Source organism: Labrus mixtus, chromosome 6 (assembly GCF_963584025.1).
Source record: "Labrus mixtus chromosome 6, fLabMix1.1, whole genome shotgun sequence".
NCBI classification, from domain to species: Eukaryota; Metazoa; Chordata; class Actinopteri; order Labriformes; family Labridae; genus Labrus; species Labrus mixtus.
In genome coordinates, this window is record NC_083617.1 from 692,513 (window position 1) to 710,456 (window position 17,944).

At 43.2% G+C, this 17,944-nt stretch overlaps 1 protein-coding gene across 4 annotated transcripts; it reads right to left on the reverse strand.

The window, feature by feature from the left end:
• Nucleotides 1-905: 905 nt before the first annotated feature.
• Nucleotides 906-16,809, reverse strand: LOC132975091 (interferon-induced, double-stranded RNA-activated protein kinase-like). Of its 4 annotated transcripts, none has more exons than XM_061039389.1 (16): nt 16,537-16,809; nt 15,678-15,816; nt 14,426-14,571; nt 14,216-14,339; nt 7,887-7,957; nt 7,709-7,799; nt 6,939-6,976; nt 6,752-6,815; nt 5,615-5,658; nt 5,401-5,520; nt 5,187-5,315; nt 4,909-5,107; nt 4,237-4,362; nt 4,030-4,131; nt 2,913-2,975; nt 906-2,036 (listed from the first exon to the last, which is right to left on the reverse strand). In XM_061039389.1, the coding sequence occupies exons 1-16, from the start codon at nt 16,641-16,643 to the stop codon at nt 1,920-1,922; spliced, it is 1,680 nt and encodes a 559-aa protein (XP_060895372.1). In that variant the 5' UTR covers nt 16,644-16,809; the 3' UTR covers nt 906-1,919. The 4 variants fall into 4 exon arrangements, 3 of the variants coding, with proteins under 3 accessions (XP_060895372.1, XP_060895370.1, XP_060895369.1); XM_061039387.1 differs by having other exon boundaries at nt 6,752-6,839; XM_061039386.1 differs by lacking the exons at nt 906-2,036; nt 2,913-2,975; nt 4,030-4,131; ... (7 more) ...; nt 7,709-7,799; nt 7,887-7,957 and adding exons at nt 9,403-9,943; nt 10,077-10,161; nt 10,330-10,470; ... (4 more) ...; nt 12,171-12,241; nt 12,332-12,441 and having other exon boundaries at nt 16,537-16,807.
• Between the last annotated feature and the right edge of the window lie 1,135 nt (nt 16,810-17,944).

A 17,944-nucleotide genomic window follows, 5' to 3' on the forward strand; every position in this document is an offset into this window, starting at 1 on the left:
ATCATCCCAAACTGAGGCTAAATGTACATCAGTGTTACAGGATTATCACTGATGACATCATTTTTACTTTATACTAAATACATCTGATTCAGTTTTAATGGATCACTTTAATCTATCTCCTACTCATCTGAAAAAAAGATTTATTAAAGGACCAATCAGTGAGATGTGTAGAGAGGTAGATGATAAAGGTATCTTACTATCTGATCATTAAGGAAACATGTTGAAGTGCTGGCTTCTCTGACAACAATGCAGCAGCCAGTATGTCCTCCTTCTAACTTTAGATTCTGCTCCTGAATGCTCTGGATTTGTTTGGACCAGAGAAGGTAGGCGCTTTTAAGACACACCCCCACACGGCCGTTTTGGACGCCCCTCTGTTTGTCAGATATGAGAGCAGTTATCAGGTCAACAGGTGTTGCAGCGATGGAAGCGGGCAAGAGAAGTGGTTCAGATAGAAGGGGGGGAGACAGCTCTCTATGATGTTTAGAATTTAGACTGCAGTACCAATTTTAAACACTAGGGGTCAGAGTTACAGATGCTCCTGAGGGTTACCCTAACCCTACCCTAAAGAGCAAACCATCTCAACATGTCCATGCAACAGATATGAAACAGAAACATTCAGCTAAACCTGCTACCATATGAAATATGAATTAAATAAAATGAATAAACTTTACTGTCACTTTATGGTGAGTGAACAACGTGTCTCACTACGGCTAGGAGGACGCTACAGAGCGTGTTGTTCGCTCACTTTAAAGTCAGAGTTTATTATTTTGTCACTGAATGTTCCTGCAACCGACCAGCCTCTGAGGAGGTCGACTTCCTGTGCACGGGGAAGCCTGTTGGTCTCTTATTTCATGAAGTGATTGACCTGCACATAGACCGATATACACATACAGAAACGAGACAACTTTACCCTTTGAACCTTTATTTTATTAACCCAAGGATGTAAAAAGATCAAAACACTTCCAGCAATGATTCAAAAGTCCGCTGATGACGAATTCAGGGAAAAGTCACTTTTTAAAAAGTTTGATAAACAGTTCATGATTTCATGTTGACATAAAAGAAGGTTATTTTATTCTATTTAATCTGAATTTAAACACTTAAAGTCATCCAGAGACCGGGGGGGGATTCAGAAAGCAGGTTCAGCAAACTGACAAAGTCTGACTCTGAGCTAACTGGAGCTATGGGGGCCACAGCTTGTAAAGCGATAGGGGCCATTTAGAATGACCACATATAGCGGTCCACTTCCTGGTTTGAGCACAGATCTCATCAGACCGTACTCGAGTACACATGAATCTAACCCGAGACCCCCTCTTCAAGCGGACTCAGGCACGGTACCCGAGTACGGTACGTTTGTGTTCACACTGATTAAATGAACCGGATTTTGGGGTCTAGCGGATCCCTAATGTGAAACCACCCTAAGTGACCCCTCTTTCTCGGGTTTCAGTGACCTCCCATACTGAAACAGAAAACCCAGAGTCCCCCTCTTTTCAGGGTGAACGGACTCAGAGTGGGAACTGAAGCTGCTTTCTGAAACAGCAGCCAAACATCACGTGTTGAAGACGGGACAATGGATACACTGACAGAGGATCACAAACAACAAGTGGGATTAAAAGAATTCACAAGGTAAACAAACCTCCACCATTATATCTCACGCCTGTATAAGTGGCGTTCAATGCATTAAAAAAATCACACATCAAGTTTTAAAAGCTCTCAACGTCCAAGTCTGCAGTCATGTGTGTAGTCATGACAACCAGGTCCAGGTAACGTTGAGTCACGAGTCCTCAAAGTCTGGACTCCAGATCCAATCAAATCATTTTCATTTCAGATCCACCCACCACCACGAGGCAGCGACTCAAATCATCTCAAGCCATCAGCGAAAGGAAAGAGAAATGTGCAAATCTGACGTTCCTCTTGGATATTCAGACCGTCATGTCCTGCTGCCTTCTCTCAGCTCGCCGCTTCAGCTTGGCTCTCACCGCGCTCGCTTCAGGTCGCTCCTTTGGCTCCTTGCTCAGCATCGACTTGATGATTTGAACCTGCGGAATAAAAATAAATAAAACCTGCTGATGAGACAAAAGAGCTCAACAGTGACCGCCCTCTTTTTCGGCGGAAGTAAGGTTCAGGAAGTAAATTACCCCGTTCAAATCCTACGTCGTCAAGAGACCTAAGCCTGTAACCATGACAACAAGCTACCCCTATACCCTTGACTACAGTAGACAGTATTTGATTTGGCGCCAAAACAGCTTTAAAACGGAGGAGAAGGCAAAGGTACAAGACTGTATGGATAGTTTTCTTCCTGAGTCGAGGGACTACATATCCCACAATGCATTGCGAATTATCCCTGTTCTTCAATGTAACTTTAGTCGTGTTTATACTGTTAGGCCTGCAAGCATAACTATCTGTTTGCATGCAGTGCCGAGGGGCGGGAAACATTGCCATGGTAACAGGTAGCTCCACCAATCAGAGACAGCGCTGTGACACTCTATGGTCATGGGTAGTGTAGTTCTTTTCCCTGATATCATAAATAAACCATGTTTCTCTTTAAGGTTGATATCATACAGACTTGTGTCTCCTACATGAGCAGAATCCATCGTCTCACACTCAGGGAGCTCATGGTCAGTCTACCTGTAGTGGTTTATGACATCATCGCTAATCATCAAATCCACTATGGAGAAAACGAACAGGATTTTTACTTCCAGAACAACACTGTTGAGCTCTATTACAAATACTGAACTAAAACATGCTTTTTCACGTCTTCTCAGAACAGTCAATCAGGAGTCACAGAAGCTAAGCTGACGATGTGCCGCTGAGCACGCCTTTTGGAGGCTAAATGTAAAGACATTAACACAACACTTTCTGCAGTGGGACTTATTCTGGTTTTGTTTTTGGACTAGAAGAACATTGCGATCTACCTCTGAGAAGAACCTCCGAGCAAACTCAGGGGGAAACTCCTGGCGCTTGGCCTTTTCAAACACCTGATGTTCATGTAGGGAGAGAAGAAGGACAAAAACAAAACAGGTTAGCTGGCTTGAAAGTTACTAAATATTCATATTATGCTGCGTTCAATGTTACCAATAAAAACAGTAAACTCATGTTAAACTCACACTACACATTACAGGAGCTGGTGTTAGGATTAAATGCTGAATTTCAATAGTTAATCGTGAGATTCAGAGAGAGAGAGAGACTGATTACATGTCGGAGCAAAGTGAACTTTGATTATCATCTCTCTGTTCTTCTTTGGTTTGAAGTCAGAATTTCTTTAACTTCCACAAATATCAGCTAAGCTTCAGTTAGCTCCAGTTAGCGCCAGAAAACTTCAGTCAGCTCCAGTTAGCGCTAGATGGTTTGAGTTAGCTTCAGTTAGCTCCAGTTAGCTCTAGTTAGCTTCAGATAGTTTCAGTTAGATGCAGTTAGCTTCAGATAGCTTCAGGTAGCTCTAGTTGGTTTCAGATACTTTCAGTTAGATGCAGTTAGCTTCAGGTAGCTCTAGTTAGCTTCAGATAGTTTCAGGTAGCTCTAGTTGGTTTCAGATAGTTTCAGTTAGATGCAATTAGCTTCAGATAGCTTCAGGTAGCTCTAGTTAGCTTCAGATAGCTTCAGGTAGCTCTAGTTGGTTTCAGATAGTTTCAGTTAGATGCAATTAGCTTCAGATAGCTTCAGGTAGCTCTAGTTAGCTTCAGATAGCTTCAGGTAGCTCTAGTTGGTTTCATATTGCTTCAGGTAGCTTCAGTTAGCTCTAGTTAGCTTCAGTTAGCTTCAGATAGCTCCAGTTAGCTGTAGTTCATTTAAGATGGCATCAGGTAGCTCCAGTTAGCTCTAGTTCGATTCAGATAGCTTCAAATAGCTTCAGGTAGCTTTAGTTAGCTTTAATTTGCTGTAGTTGGTTTCAGTTAGCTTCAGTTAGCTTCGCCCAAAAACATATAAACATATAAAAAAGCGTCTGTGCTTGTTATTCTGTAGAGAAGGTGTGTACATCTGTAATCAGAAAACGACACACTGTCATATGAAGTTCTTCGATGAAACACTCACCTCTACTTTTTCATGGCCAGTCGGGAGTTTCCACAGGAGTTCCAAGAAAACCAAACCCAGAGCATATATGTCCACCTTTCGATCATAAGTCCGCCCAGTTTTCTGTGATGGAGAAAAATATAATGCAGCTTTAATAGTCTGATGTTATCGCTCAAAGCTTCAGCTTCTAGTTCAATCTCCAGTCACTACGATCTCAGACCATCTCACTTGTTCAGGGGCCATGTAATTGGGGGTTCCTACGTATGTCGTTTTGTTCAAAGTGTCATCTCCGGTGACCAGACCAAAGTCCCCGATCTTCACCTGTCCCTCCAGGCCAAACAGGATGTTTGCAGGCTAACCGGTAAAAAACAAAAAACAGATGTTAGAAAAAGGAACCTGTATGTACTCAAAGATTTTATTAGATAACTGATCGATTGAGAGTCTCTGACGGGCTTTGCCTCTAGTTTGCAGGAGGATCTTTCTTCGGGTGCTACACTGTGCAATGAAAACCAAAGACTGTGTCAGGACAGATGTCGGAGTGTGGCTGCTACTACACTGCTAAATAAATATCAGATAGCTGCTGGTATCATTTACAAGAAGTGTTAGAACGGATCGCAGTCGCTAATCGCTCCAAAACGTGCTCATCATTTAACCTCAGGTCTAGTTTGCTCTTGTTGAGTGTGGAGAGAAGCTCTCTGCAGCTTTCCTCTACATGGAGCACTCTCATGCTAATGGAGCTCTGGACTGATTTAACCTCGGGTCATGAGCATGTGAGCACGACCTCTCTCATTAAAACTGTGGCGCAGTTACCACCAACTCTCAGCAGACTCTCATTTTTTCACTCTAACAACTCTTCAGCTTTGTCTCAGCTGAACACAGCTGCACTGAGTGAGGGGTTACCTTCAGGTCCCTGTGGATTTTCTTCTTGAGATGAATGTACTCGACTCCACTGAATATTTGTTCAGCGATGTGGAGACTTTGTTCTCCTCTCTTCAAGTCTGTCAGAGACTCAGTGTTCTTCTCTTGAATCCAGTCCTTCAGGGTTTTGGTGTCACATAACTCCATCTGAATGTAGAGGAACTTTGAGTTGTTTGACGACCTGTAAAATGAGAAGATTACGTTACTGTCTTTTAATCTGAAATTAAAAACTGAAGATGAGATGTTTGCATGAGACTTACAGGAAAGAGCTGTCCCTGCCAACTAAATCCTCCCACTGGTATCCTGAATCTTCTGTCCAACATGTGAAGTAGCGGACGACGTTCGGGTGTAGGAGCTCTGATAAAGTAAGCACCTCTTGAAGAGATTTCCTGATGGATACGAGAAGAAAAATAATGAAACTGTTGACAAAATACTTTCTGACAAAAGCTGCTCATGAACCAGACGTCTGCATACTTCAGATGGAGGACGATCTTCACAGCACAATCCTTTTCCAATAGTTTTTCTCTGGCCTTGAACACACAACCATAAGCTCCACTGCTAATGTTCTGGATGGTATCAAAGTCTGCGGTAAAGCTGTAAAAAGTAAAGCACATTAAAATATTTCAGATGATATGAGGAAACAATAAAGATGGAAGAGTGCAAACATCAAACACGTTGTTTTTCTCACCTTCTTGAGGAAGACGTCTCATTCTTTTTCTTCTGATTGACGTCCTTAGAGAATAAAGAAAGAAGATATATTCAGTTTTGAAACCTGCTCTGTGTTGAGTTGTTTGAAAAAGGGGGAAGAAGCCACTGTGATGGTGTGGGTTTGGCTGTTTGGCATGTTGGCCGTCACCCGTCTGAACTTTCAACCTGTCTGTTTCACGGCAGAGCTGAAGGAGAGAACACGGTTAGAAAATTCTATTTTTTGGGGGGTAAAGTGTCTTGCCAAAGGACACAGCAGAGATGTGGCTGCAGGAGCCCCCAACCTTCTGGTCGAGAGGTGTCCGACTACCACTGAACCACAGCCGCCCAACAGGCGAAGAGGCGGAGCTTAGGCGGACTTTAAAGGCTCATTTTTGCTTCCTCTCCATATGGAAATGGAGATGTTTGTTTTAAACGATATAACTGTCACTACTAATATACTCCCACGGGTCCTTTATGTTGGGATGGATGTTTAAAAAAGTATCCACTAGAGGGCGCTGTCTCACAGACCTGACATGTAGTAGTTGTAGTTGTCGGCGCCCGGGCGAGCTAACATCATATTTATATCTACAGATCATAACCAGCTCACATAATCTGTAATCAGAAAGTTCAAACATTTTCACAAGTATTCTTCTTCGTTGTGTATTGTTGGCCTTGCTTGAACTGTTGGCCACGCGGCTCGATACTGCCCCCACGATTTTCAGTGGTATTGCAACATTTGGTCCATATCCATGAGCTTCTATAAATACGGCAGAAATGAACGCAGACGTCGAGCATCGATGAGCCTCAAGCCTCCTGGCAAACAAACACAACAACCAAAAAACAAATCCCCCCTGAACATGTCGGGGATTCCTTTGTTTTTGCAGCCAGCCTCAAGTGGACACTCGAGGAACTGCAGGTTTTTTCTGCATGGGTCTACTGTGGATAAAGTGGCTGTGAGACATAAAGACATAAGAGCGGCTGAATCATCAGACTGAGCAGCCAATAAGAGGTCAATAAAAACCTTTCAAAGTGCCGTTTCAGTGCTTTGAAACCAGAACGGAACACAAGCTGATTATGAAAGTGTTGATTTTACTCTGAACTAAAACACAGATATTAAGATTGGACAGGAAGTACAAACCTCTTCCATAGACGGGCTGGGGGAAGCAGTGCCTACTCCGGAGATGTTTGGGTATCGCTGCATTCTTGGTGACGATGAAAAAGATTCACTTTTAATTATTAGAAATAATAATTAAAGGAAATGAATAGAGCTTTACAATCTTTGTAATCCTCCAGTCAATACATCAGATTGAAGTTTAGTTGAATACCTGCTCGATGCTCCAACTTCAGAAAAACCCGAGGACGTCTACAATTAAAAAAAAAGTTAAAGGAGCAGTATGTAATTCTGACCCCTAGTGTTTAAAATGGGTACTCCAGTCTAAATTCTAAACATTATAGAGAGCTGTCTCCCCCCCTCCTCTCTAGAGTCGATGCTCTCACAGGTCACCATGTGGTGGACTCTGAAGCTTCAGTGTTTATCCAGCTCTGCATGGGTCTGTAAACCTTTCTGTGTTCTAACCTCTCTCCATTTTTCAAAAGCATCTCCAATATTGATCCTAGTTTGAGCACGTTTCTGCTCGTGGAGCTTATTAGAAACATGCAGAGGCTTTTTAGGTCGGGTACAATCACTTCTATCTGAACCACTTCTCTTGCCCGCTTCCATCGCTGCAACACCTGTTGACCTGATAACTGCTCTCATATCTGACAAACAGAGGGGCGTCCAAAACGGCCGTGTGGGGGGGGTCTTAAAAGCGTCTACCTTCTCTGGTCCAAACAAATCCAGAGCATTCAGGAGCAGAATCTAAAGTTAGAAGGAGGACATACTGGCTGCTGCATTGTTGTCAGAGAAGCCAGCACTTCAACATGTTTCCTTAATGATCAGATAGTAAGATACCTTTATCATTTCACTCTCTACACATCTTTCCTGAAACTTTCCTGTCTTGGTTTTAAAAAGCTGCTGCTGCTCTGCTGTGGTTTTTTAAATATCATGAGTCATTTTTAAAAAGGTGTGGACATTTAAGATGTTGAAAGAACACACCTGAGCCCCGGAAGAGTTTGATGAATGAGCAAAAACGATCGAGTCACTGGTGCTGCCTGATGTGCTCTGTGGTGATGATTCATTCAATGTCCTGAGGCAAGACGAGTGAGGACATGAGGACAGATCTTTTAGTATTTACTTCCTGCGCTGTGATTACTTAAAGAAATATGTGCCTTACCGTGCAGCTGAGCGTGCAGACAACATGGGTGATGCTCCATCGTCTTTAGGCACTGTTGATGAGGTAGGACTCTAAAACGGAGACAAAAGGTGACACGATGCAAGGTAAAATTATTGGATGTCCAATGTCCCTGTTAGAACCCGATCACTCAGAGACCCGCAGAACCCTTGTTTTTCTCTGGTTCAGCAGGCTTACTGGGCGCTCTTCTCTCTGTGCGACGCCTTTTTCTAGCGGTTTTTGGCGTGCATAAAAGTTAGAACATTTTAAACTTTTCAGCTCAAGACTCGGAATCACAGCGCTCGTCACTTTTGGCAGAAGCAGCCAATCAAATCGAGTAGGAGGCTTTACCGCCGCTGTTTATATTTCACCCCGTCCTCGTCTTGGAGCAAAGCATCAACGAGAGCTCTATGTTTGCTCGAATCCATTTTTCCCCACTTATTTTTTTTTGACTACCCGTTTGCACACGTAGGTGTCTTTTCTCTGAGAACACACTCAGACAAAGACAAAGACAAAGACAAAGAGAAAAAGGACATTTCTGGGAACCAAAGAAAAATCTTTGATGAAAGAAAAGAAGATGCCCGGCTAGAATCTTATTAAGACTCTTCAAAAGCATTTTAAGTCTGACTAAGCTTAAGTAAAGATGGGTTTACCTATTTCTTATATATAGTGCATGAGGCTGTATATCCAGTGTCTGATAAGATTACCTCATTCAGTAACACCTAATGTATATAACAGCCATAAAAAAATCTTATTATAGGCAGTAAAGAAAAAGATTCTGGACTTTCACAAATCATCATTACCTTTTGAAACAACTGATGTCTACCTTTTGGGCTCTGCTTTCCTTAGGACACTTTATAATGCACAAACCATATGACTTTTTCCTACAGTGAAGTCCTTACAGTAGTAAGACATGCTGTTAATTAAGAGCAAGATTTAATAAGTAGGGCATGAACATATAACTTTATGAACATAGCCGTAGTGTCCATAGTGCACCACAGGAATGAGTCCTAAAACCCAGAAGTAAGTAAGTAACAGCCGCCCCTAGACGCCTGAAATAAGGTCTGTGGTTAACACAAGCTTAAGAGATGTTGGTGTTTTGTTAGACCACATAAACTACGTCAGGTAATACTCCAACTTGTGAATTTTGAAGTTTTTACTGGTCCTTAAAAAGGTGGGAGGTTGGCGCGCACGCGTATGGGGGCTGTGGTCCTCCGGGCAGGCAGCCCGGGTTCAGGTCTGGCCTGTGGGTTCTCTCCCGCATGTCATTCCCCTCTCTCTCTCTCGCTCTCTCTCTCTTATTTCCGACTCTGTCCACCTTCCTGTCTCTCAACTAAAGGCACAAAAAGTCAAAAAATAAATCTAAAAAAGAAAAGAAACAAATAACTGTTAAGGCGACATCAATGGTCGAGGAAGAATTCAGTTACTTTACTTGAGCAGAAGTTACCCATGAAGCAATGTGAAAAAAAAAACTGCATCTTGGTAATTTGAGTGTGAAGGCATGACAAAGAACTGTTGATAATATTACTTATTTTATTTGTCATGTTGACAGGTAAAACTTAATGTCAGAAACAAGAGCTTGCTCAGCCAATAGATGGTTTTATTGAAGTGTTTGTTCCGTTTACTCACAGTTACTGTGTAATGTGTACAACAAGGGGAAATAAACATCCAAACTTTGGGACTAATGTCAGGTACATGTAGGCTACAACAGTCAGAACCTGGGATGTTATGGTAAATGGTTAAAACCGTGACCTGCTCTAATCCAAAATCTTTCAGGAGAGCCCTCATGATAAAACATTAACCATTAGGGACCAGAGTCCAACTTTTTCCTTGATTTTGCATCTAAATACGACCAAAGCCCGTGTCGCAGGAAGTGATGGCAGCGACCATGTGAGACTCAAAGTCTTCGTAGGTTGTGTGATGGTCAGGCAACGTGATGGTCAAAAAGCAGGTGGCGGCCCTTGGGAGACGGCCGCTTGCCACCTTTACGATCAGTTCCTCGGGTGGGACCTCCCAACCAACCCAGAACCGCAGCAGATCCTTCAGATGCTCTGAAGAGGCTGTGGACAAGACAGTACACACTGGTGAGACACGTCCTCTCTTTTCAGTCATTCAAATGGTACTTGAAGAAAGGAAGGATGGAAAGAAGTAAAAAGGCATCAGTAAACTGACAGGCAATATAAAAAAACACACCTTGTTCAATAAAAGTCCGAAAGTAAGCCGTGACCCGAGTTGAAACTGGATTCATCGTTGGCCATGTGATGTGTGAAAGAATCATCTGCACAGACAGAGACTGGTCTTAAGACGTGCTTATACTTGGGAATAAAACATGGGGACGAGGTGTTCAAAAAGGAATCTTAAATTAGCTTAAAGTTGATAATTGATACACACAGAAGTGTTTAACTGACGTCCAGTACTTGATGATATGTAGTTAGATCTCATCTACCTGAGGTGTGATCTCAGCTTCTTTCTCACAAGGGAAGAGCAGCTTGACCACATCTGCTCTGTTGGAGAGGAGTAACCAAATGCCCGTCTCCTTGAGCCCCTTTCTTAACTGCTTCACTTGTCTAGCAGATCGCCCAATAACCTGCGTAAAACAGCGTTACAAGTCTGGATGAACAAAAACGCCAATATTATCAGCATGACGACATTACGAGTGCATCTAAACAATTCAGAATATTGTGGAAAAGTTCTTTTTTTTCTGTTATTTTATTCCAAGAAGTTAAACCCAACAATACAGACGTGCTGAAGGCCGTTATCAAAGCAATCATCAAGATTTAAAGAAATAAGAAATACATTAAAATGACAGAAAAAAAAGAACACTTTCATGATATTCTAAACTGTTTAGATGCTCCTGTATGTAAAACTAAAAGTTAACCTTTTAACACAGCAAGCAGAGTGAATTTTACCGCATGCAAGAGCAGCTTGTCATGAAGCCACTTCCTGTTATTCAGCGTTGGAAGAGGAAGGTCCCACGCCATGCAAAGGTTGACAACGCTGTCACGCTCTTCACCTTCGAGTTCAGAATTTTCTGTCACCTTGAAGAAAAATGTAAATAAAACAGTGTTAGACACTTTTTGAAAAGCCACTTGAAAAGCCGGGAAAGGTGACAGTATTCTATCAGATTGGTGAAGTAGGCAGAGACATGGCGCCCTCCAGCCATAAGCACCTTACCAGCTGTATTGTTTCACGGATGTCCAAATCAGGACAGTCTTCAATCACGACTGTGGCGCTGTCAATGGAACCACCACACAGAACATGTGTGATGGCTGGGCTGACACCGGGGAAACCAGGACCACCATACATGAAGCAATGCCCCATCATTCGCCCTGCCATCAGAAAGAGCTCGTTGTCCAGCATAACAATAGAGTTTGCAGGCACCAGGTGGTCCTGCTGTCCATCGAATAGCCTTGTGATGTCACCATATCCTGATTAGAGAGTATATATCCATGGTATCAGAATCAGGTTTATTCTAAGTAGGTTTACACATACAAGGAATTTGACTTGGAGTTTTGGTGCAAGAGCAATGAGTACAGATATAGAATTATTATTATTATTATTATTATATTATTTTAAACAGCGGTACTTATTCTGTCATCTTAAAATGATAATGCTACAACGATGTCCATAAGTCAATGACAACTTGTTCATTTGAAATGCCAGAATCTGAATATGGAATGAGCACTCACCAAGATTAAGGTGGAATCCAGTTCTCAACTTCAGCATCAGTGTTGACATAACGTGTCGGTTAACACCCTTTCCTATAGCAGCATCCCCTACGGGAAAGACGGAGGACACTTAGCACATTAAAGTCTTAAACAGCAAAAATATATGTAAGACACATAATATTTGTCCCAAAAAAACATCATTTCCTCTTGACACACCCAAAAAGGCCCACAGTGTACCTTCCAGTATGCATTTCAGTGGTGACGCCCATTCCACATTTCTGCGCTTATAGAAGCTCACATAGGACCTGTCCTGCTCCTTCAGGTCTTTTCTTAAGTCCACTGAGAAACGATTCACTTCAGCCCTCCTCTTACTTCTCAGCACCCCTTGAGTGAAAAGCCAGAGAGCTCTTTTGGGATCTGCAACGGTCCTCCAGTCTGACAGAGCAAAGGACATGTTAGCATGTAGCATATAAGCCTAGTTAGACTAGAAATCAAACATAGAGAATAATATTAGTTGCAGGCATTGGTGCATGCTGAAGGGACAGAGTGTGGCCTTTTGCACATAGAGGGGAAAGAATGAGAGGAAAGGAAAAGAGAGACAAATAAAGAGACACCTCACCTTCCTCTGATGGATCTGCTGATGTGTGATGAGGAAGAGGTGCAAGAGCATTACCATGGACATCAGAGATGCTGTGAAATAAAAACCGGTTTAGAAGTCACAATTGAGCCATTTGTGTTACTCATATAAACATCTGTAATAAGTTATTTTTAGAAGCCTACCTCTCTCCACACGTACTTGCATGAATCACCAAACGTTGGCGTGGATACTGTCGGTTACAGATCGGGCAGGAAGCCATGGAGGACAATGCATCACGGGGACGTGCGTTCACCTTAACAGAAGAAAGGAAACACAGATTATTTAAAGAAAATCTGTTTCCAGCTGGAGGAGAGAAAGTTTGTAACATGTTTGAGTGTGACAGATCCATAAATGTATATTTAGACTTCTAGCAGGTGTTTCCACAGTTCCTCAGTATTACAGTTCCCCCCCCCCCGACGTTGTCTAGTAGTAACAAGTTCACCTGTAATAATGTCAAGTTCCCTCAAACTGTCAAAAAAACAAAACACGTTTCAGGTTACGCCGTGAAGGCGCCACGCCTCGGGTTTCAGCCGCACACGTGTTGACGTTAGAGGAATGCTAAACTTGTAGCTTCAAGCTAGGTACTGTAACGACATTTTCAGCTCTATTCGCACATTCGTTGGGTTCCATCGCTTGTGACACTTGTCGTGGCGCATACTGTCAAACAAACGTAACTTATTCACAGAAACAGCGTGTTGTGTTTTTTTTAAGACCGACAATAAAACCGATTTCAAAAACACGAACTTGTACTTACAGCCGCCAATGGACGCTCCGTCGTAGCCTCCTCGGTAAAACTTCACCCACGACCGCTTTCCGTCTCAGTGATGATCGTCTTGAACTCACTGAGCGCTACCGCCGACTGGTGTAAGATGAAAAGCTCCTCGCAGCCTGTGAGCCTGAGCTCAGGGCAACAAACCCCCAACACGTGTTCGCATTTTGTGGATCCTGCACGGCAGGAGTGTTGCAAAAGTCACATGTAAAACGACAGCCAATGGAGAGGCTGTAAGTGATGATTTGTGTTTATTTTCAGGATTTACACTTTTCTGACATTAAATAAATAAACATTTTGCAAAAGGTCTACATATTTGCAGATTAGTGCACGCATTCGTGGATCTTTTGACACACTTGCGGATCTGTGTGTGTATTTTCAAATAGTTTTGCCACAATATTGGCGCCATAAAAAACATAATGCAGCAGGTTAATTACGTGCACGGAGATGGTAGCGGTGGCGTGCATTCACAGATAGTCTACTGCATTGCGTGGTCACAGTATATGAACGCCATGCGCTCCCTCACAGTATGTTCCAGTATATTTCCTGCTGCGAGCGGGAGCTTGCAGGAACAAGCGTGAAGTTGGAGTGAAAAGATTGACACCCCAAAACGTTCAGTAGCCTACGTTTTTAGGAGGTTACTAAACACTAACACTTCCAAGGTCCAGCTGGTAAATCCTAGCTTCATGAAAACTGTGTCACAGGAACGCCTCAAAGTTGAACCCTTAAAGGGATACTTCACCCGTTAGCATTAATCTTTGTATCATTAGAAACCTGGTAGTATTTTTGAATGGTCGTGCATCCCGCCCTCATTTTCCCCTGAGATGTGAAATCTTTGTATTTCTGAGTCTGTAAAGGAGCTTCCAGTGACGCTAAATGATGATTGTTGTGTCACTGGAAGCTGTTGTGGTTAGCGGGGTGAAACTACAACGCTAGTTCCTCATATTTTTGACCACTGAAGCTACAGACCAATCACAGATCAGTGGGTGTGAACTCACTCCCAGAATCCAAACTTAATGTCTGCCATATTGCTTTGAAGCTATGCTAACAGGCTCTATGGAGAAAGCTGATAATGGAGAAACAACATAAATATAGCGGCGAGACGGCTGCTGCCGCTGACCCAATGTCAATACAGATTCATGTTTGAACAGGTGAAGTGACCCTTTCAGGGGGGGGGGGTCTCTCAAACCTTCATCTGCAGTTGTAACAGTTTGGTGTCCGTCTGAGTTATAACCGTTAACTGGTGGATATCACTCACCTGTGTATTTTCACTGCTACCTATCTCATCATGTGCAAGCTTGGCTGCTCTCTCTTTGGCTTCCCTTTTTGTCGCCCCGGTGGCAGATGGATATGTCTTATCATCCACCACGTAGTGACAGCATCTGACATCACAAAGCATCATTTGATTCAATTCAAAATGGCGACTCGACACCTCGAAGAAGCTGAAAGATGCAGTTCAGAGACTCACTGGTTAGCTCCCACTCCTGCCGACTCCACGGCGCGTACATCCACCCTGTTCTTCTGCCCGTATTCATTCAGCCAGCTGATGTAGTTGATGCTTCTGGGAGTCGTCTGATGAGCTGCTGCAGCCGAAGCTTCTGCTGCGTTTACACTCTGCAAGAAACAAAAACGAAAAGACGAGGCCATGACATGATACGTAGAAATGGCAGCACTCGTTCACCACTGCTCGATTCTCTTCTATCAGCTTGTAGATGTTACTTTAAGCAAGGCAAGTTTATTTCTATAGCACATTTCAACAACAAGGCAATTCAAAGTGCAAAGAAAAGAAACATTCAAATAGAACATTTAAAAAATCACTGAAATTATTCAACTATAATATTTAATATCTGTACGTAGAGACCAGCTGAACAATGATTCTGATTCATATGAAGAGTGCAGCTTTACATGACAAAATCAGAAGGAGCCTCAAACCACAGACACAGTGCTACGATGACAAACGGGAAAGTTACACTTACAGTTAGACTGTAATCATAAAAAACACACGGAGATCATGACGTGAAACTCATTAAATAAAGAAAATCAAACAACTACTAATAATAAGAATAAAGTTCAAAAGTACAATCACAGAAGGCATAAAAAATAAAGCCTAAAGGAGCAGTATGTAACTCTGCCCCCAGTGTTTAAAATGAGTACTGCAGTCTAAATTCTAAACATCATAGAGAGCTGTCTCCCCCCCTCCTCTCTAGAGTCCATGCTCACACAGGTCACCATGTGGTGGACTCTGAAGCTTCAGTGTTTATCCAGCTCTGCATGGGTCTGTAAACCTTTCTGTGTTCTAACCTCTCTCCATTTTTCAAAAGCATCAAACAGAGGGGCGTCCAAAACGGCCGTGTGGGGGGGGTCTTAAAAGCGCCTACCTTCTCTGGTCCAAACAAATCCAGAGCATTCAGGAGCAGAATCTAAAGTTAGAAGGAGGACATACTGGCTGCTGCATTGTTGTCAGAGAAGCCAGCACTTCAACATGTTTCCTTAATGATCAGATAGTAAGATACCTTTATCATCTCACTCTCTACACAGCTCACTGATTGGTCCTTTAATAAAACACTTTGCTGTCAGTTTACGGCACATTTAAAAAAAGGGTTATTCATAGCTCGCTGAAGGCCGAAGTAAAGAGACAAGAGAGAGTGTTAAGCCGCTTTTTATAACAAGGTTTTTTAGTTTGAGCTGAAAATACTTAAGTAAGCAAAGAAGAGTCTTACAGGTTCAACGGGATCCTGGTTTCCATTCTCCAACAAATGTGTCAGGGCGTTTTTAGCGGCGTCTTGTTTTGCGTCCTTCTTTGTCTTCCCCACACCGTTGGGATAAAGGTTACCGCCAATGACTGCCCTCATGGTGAATCTGTAGAGAAAGAGTCCAAAGGATGTCATACCTACAGCTTTTAAAGAGGACATATCACACCCCCTCCTCCACCTTTTAAAACAGTCCTCTCCTCCACCTTTTCTAACAGTCCCCTCCTCCACCTTTTCAAACAGTCCTCCTCCTCCACCTTTTCAAACAGTCCTCTCCTCCACCTTTTCAAACAGTCCTCTCCTCCACCTTTTCAAACAGTCCTCTCCTCCACCTTTTCAAACAGTCCTCCTCCTCCACCTTTTCTAACAGTCCCCCTCCTCCACCTTTTCTAACAGTCCCCTGTGGTCTAAATGAAACATCTGTGCTTTGGTCAAAATATAACATGAATCAAGCACCAGAGGAGGTTTGTGACCCTGTATAAACCAGCTCTCTCAGAACGCTCTGTTTTGGTGTGTGTGTCTCTTTAAATGTAATGCCCCCCCACTCCGCCCTCTATTCACTCACTAAATCTAGAGCTGTGTTCAGGTGAGTTTTTAGCAGACCCTGTGACACTTATGGCAGAATTTTTACATATAAATATCTATTTTTTTAAATCACATTTTAAACTTTAGTTTTTACACAAATAAAATTTCACAAACAGGAAACACCCAGAACTATCTTTAAAACCTTTTTCATTTGATTCACAATGAAGTCATGTCAGTACCCGGACATTAAAGACAGAGTCCAGCCGAGAATCCAGAGGTTTACAATCAGGTGAATTCAACTTACGTTTTGTTGTGGTCCGGACCATCAGAACCGAGGAAATCATAACTGAGAGGCAATCGTCTCCTCTGCGCGTACTCGTTCAGACTGGCAACGTGGTTTCGAGAGTCCATGATAACAGATGAAAATGTTGGGATTTCAGGTTCACGTTTAAAAAAGTGAGATAAAGAAAGTTGAAGGATTCTTTGGCTCCTCTCTGCTCCTCCTGTCAGTCCGGACTCTGTCTCCTTTCTTCTCCTTTTTCAGCCTTGAGTTTCGATTTCAGATAAACGTGAATCATGCAACGTCACAGAGTTTCAATACAATAGTTTTCAATGGATAATTGAAACTGAAACTACCTCCTGGCATGGGAATTTCGGCTCTTTAAAATGATCCGTTCTTTTGGTCCAGATCAGCCGTAAGAACCGGATCTTGTGTTGTGGCTCCCAAACGACTCTTTCTGTAGCACCACCGGACTTCAAACTTTTTCTGCATCAGTCTTTATCATTTAAAAAAAAAAGCTGACTGTCAGTCATTCATAGTGAAGTTTTATTTTATGTGAGACTGTGCAGCTGTGGTGGGACTTTGAGCTCTTTTCAGCGATCAGATCATTTTGTTAGACTCAGGAATTAAAAAGATCAACATCTGGATTTTATAATTCTACGGAGACCCTGGAGTCCAACGTGATATTTGAGGATGACAAAACTTTCAGTAACTTGATACTTTAAAGGAGCGAGATGGTTAGACCCTGGTGGTGGTGATACCCCCCGATGGAGTCTAGACCCTGGTGGTGGTGATACCCCCTGATGGAGTCTAGACCCTGGTGGTGGTGACACCCCCCCTGATGGAGTCTAGATCCTGGTGGTGGTGACACCCCCTGATGGAGTCTAGACCCTGGTGATGGTGATACCCCCTGATGGAGTCTAGATCCTGGTGGTGGTGGTGACACCCCCTGATGGAGTCTAGACCCTGGTGGTGGTGGTGATAACCCCTGATGGAGTCTAGACCCTGGTCGTGGTGGTGACACCCCCTGATGGAGTCTAGACCCTGGTGGTGGTGGTGATAACCCCTGATGGAGTCTAGACCCTGGTGGTGGTGGTACCCCCCCTGATGGAGTCTAGACCCTGGTGGTGGTGATACCCCCTGATGGAGTCTAGACCCTGGTGGTGGTGACACCCCCCCTGATGGAGTCTAGATCCTGGTGGTGGTGACACCCCCTGATCGAGTCTAGACCCTGGTGATGGTGATACCCCCTGATGGAGTCTAGATCCTGGTGGTGGTGGTGACACCCCCTGATGGAGTCTAGACCCTGGTGGTGGTGGTGATAACCCCTGATGGAGTCTAGACCCTGGTCGTGGTGGTGACACCCCCTGATGGAGTCTAGACCCTGGTGGTGGTGGTGATAACCCCTGATGGAGTCTAGACCCTGGTGGTG

Bases quoted from the DNA above. Each gene is read 5' to 3' on its own strand.
- LOC132975091 (XM_061039386.1), bottom strand. From the start codon at position 16,643: ATGGACTCTCGAAACCACGTTGCCAGTCTGAACGAGTACGCGCAGAGG. The intron at 14,340-14,425 runs GTGAGTCTCTGA...TTGTGATGTCAG, and splicing joins GCAGGAGTGGGAGCTAACCA to ATGCTGTCACTACGTGGTGG. The intron at 9,944-10,076 runs GTGTGTTTTTTT...TCTTGTCCACAG, and splicing joins TCGGACTTTTATTGAACAAG to CCTCTTCAGAGCATCTGAAG.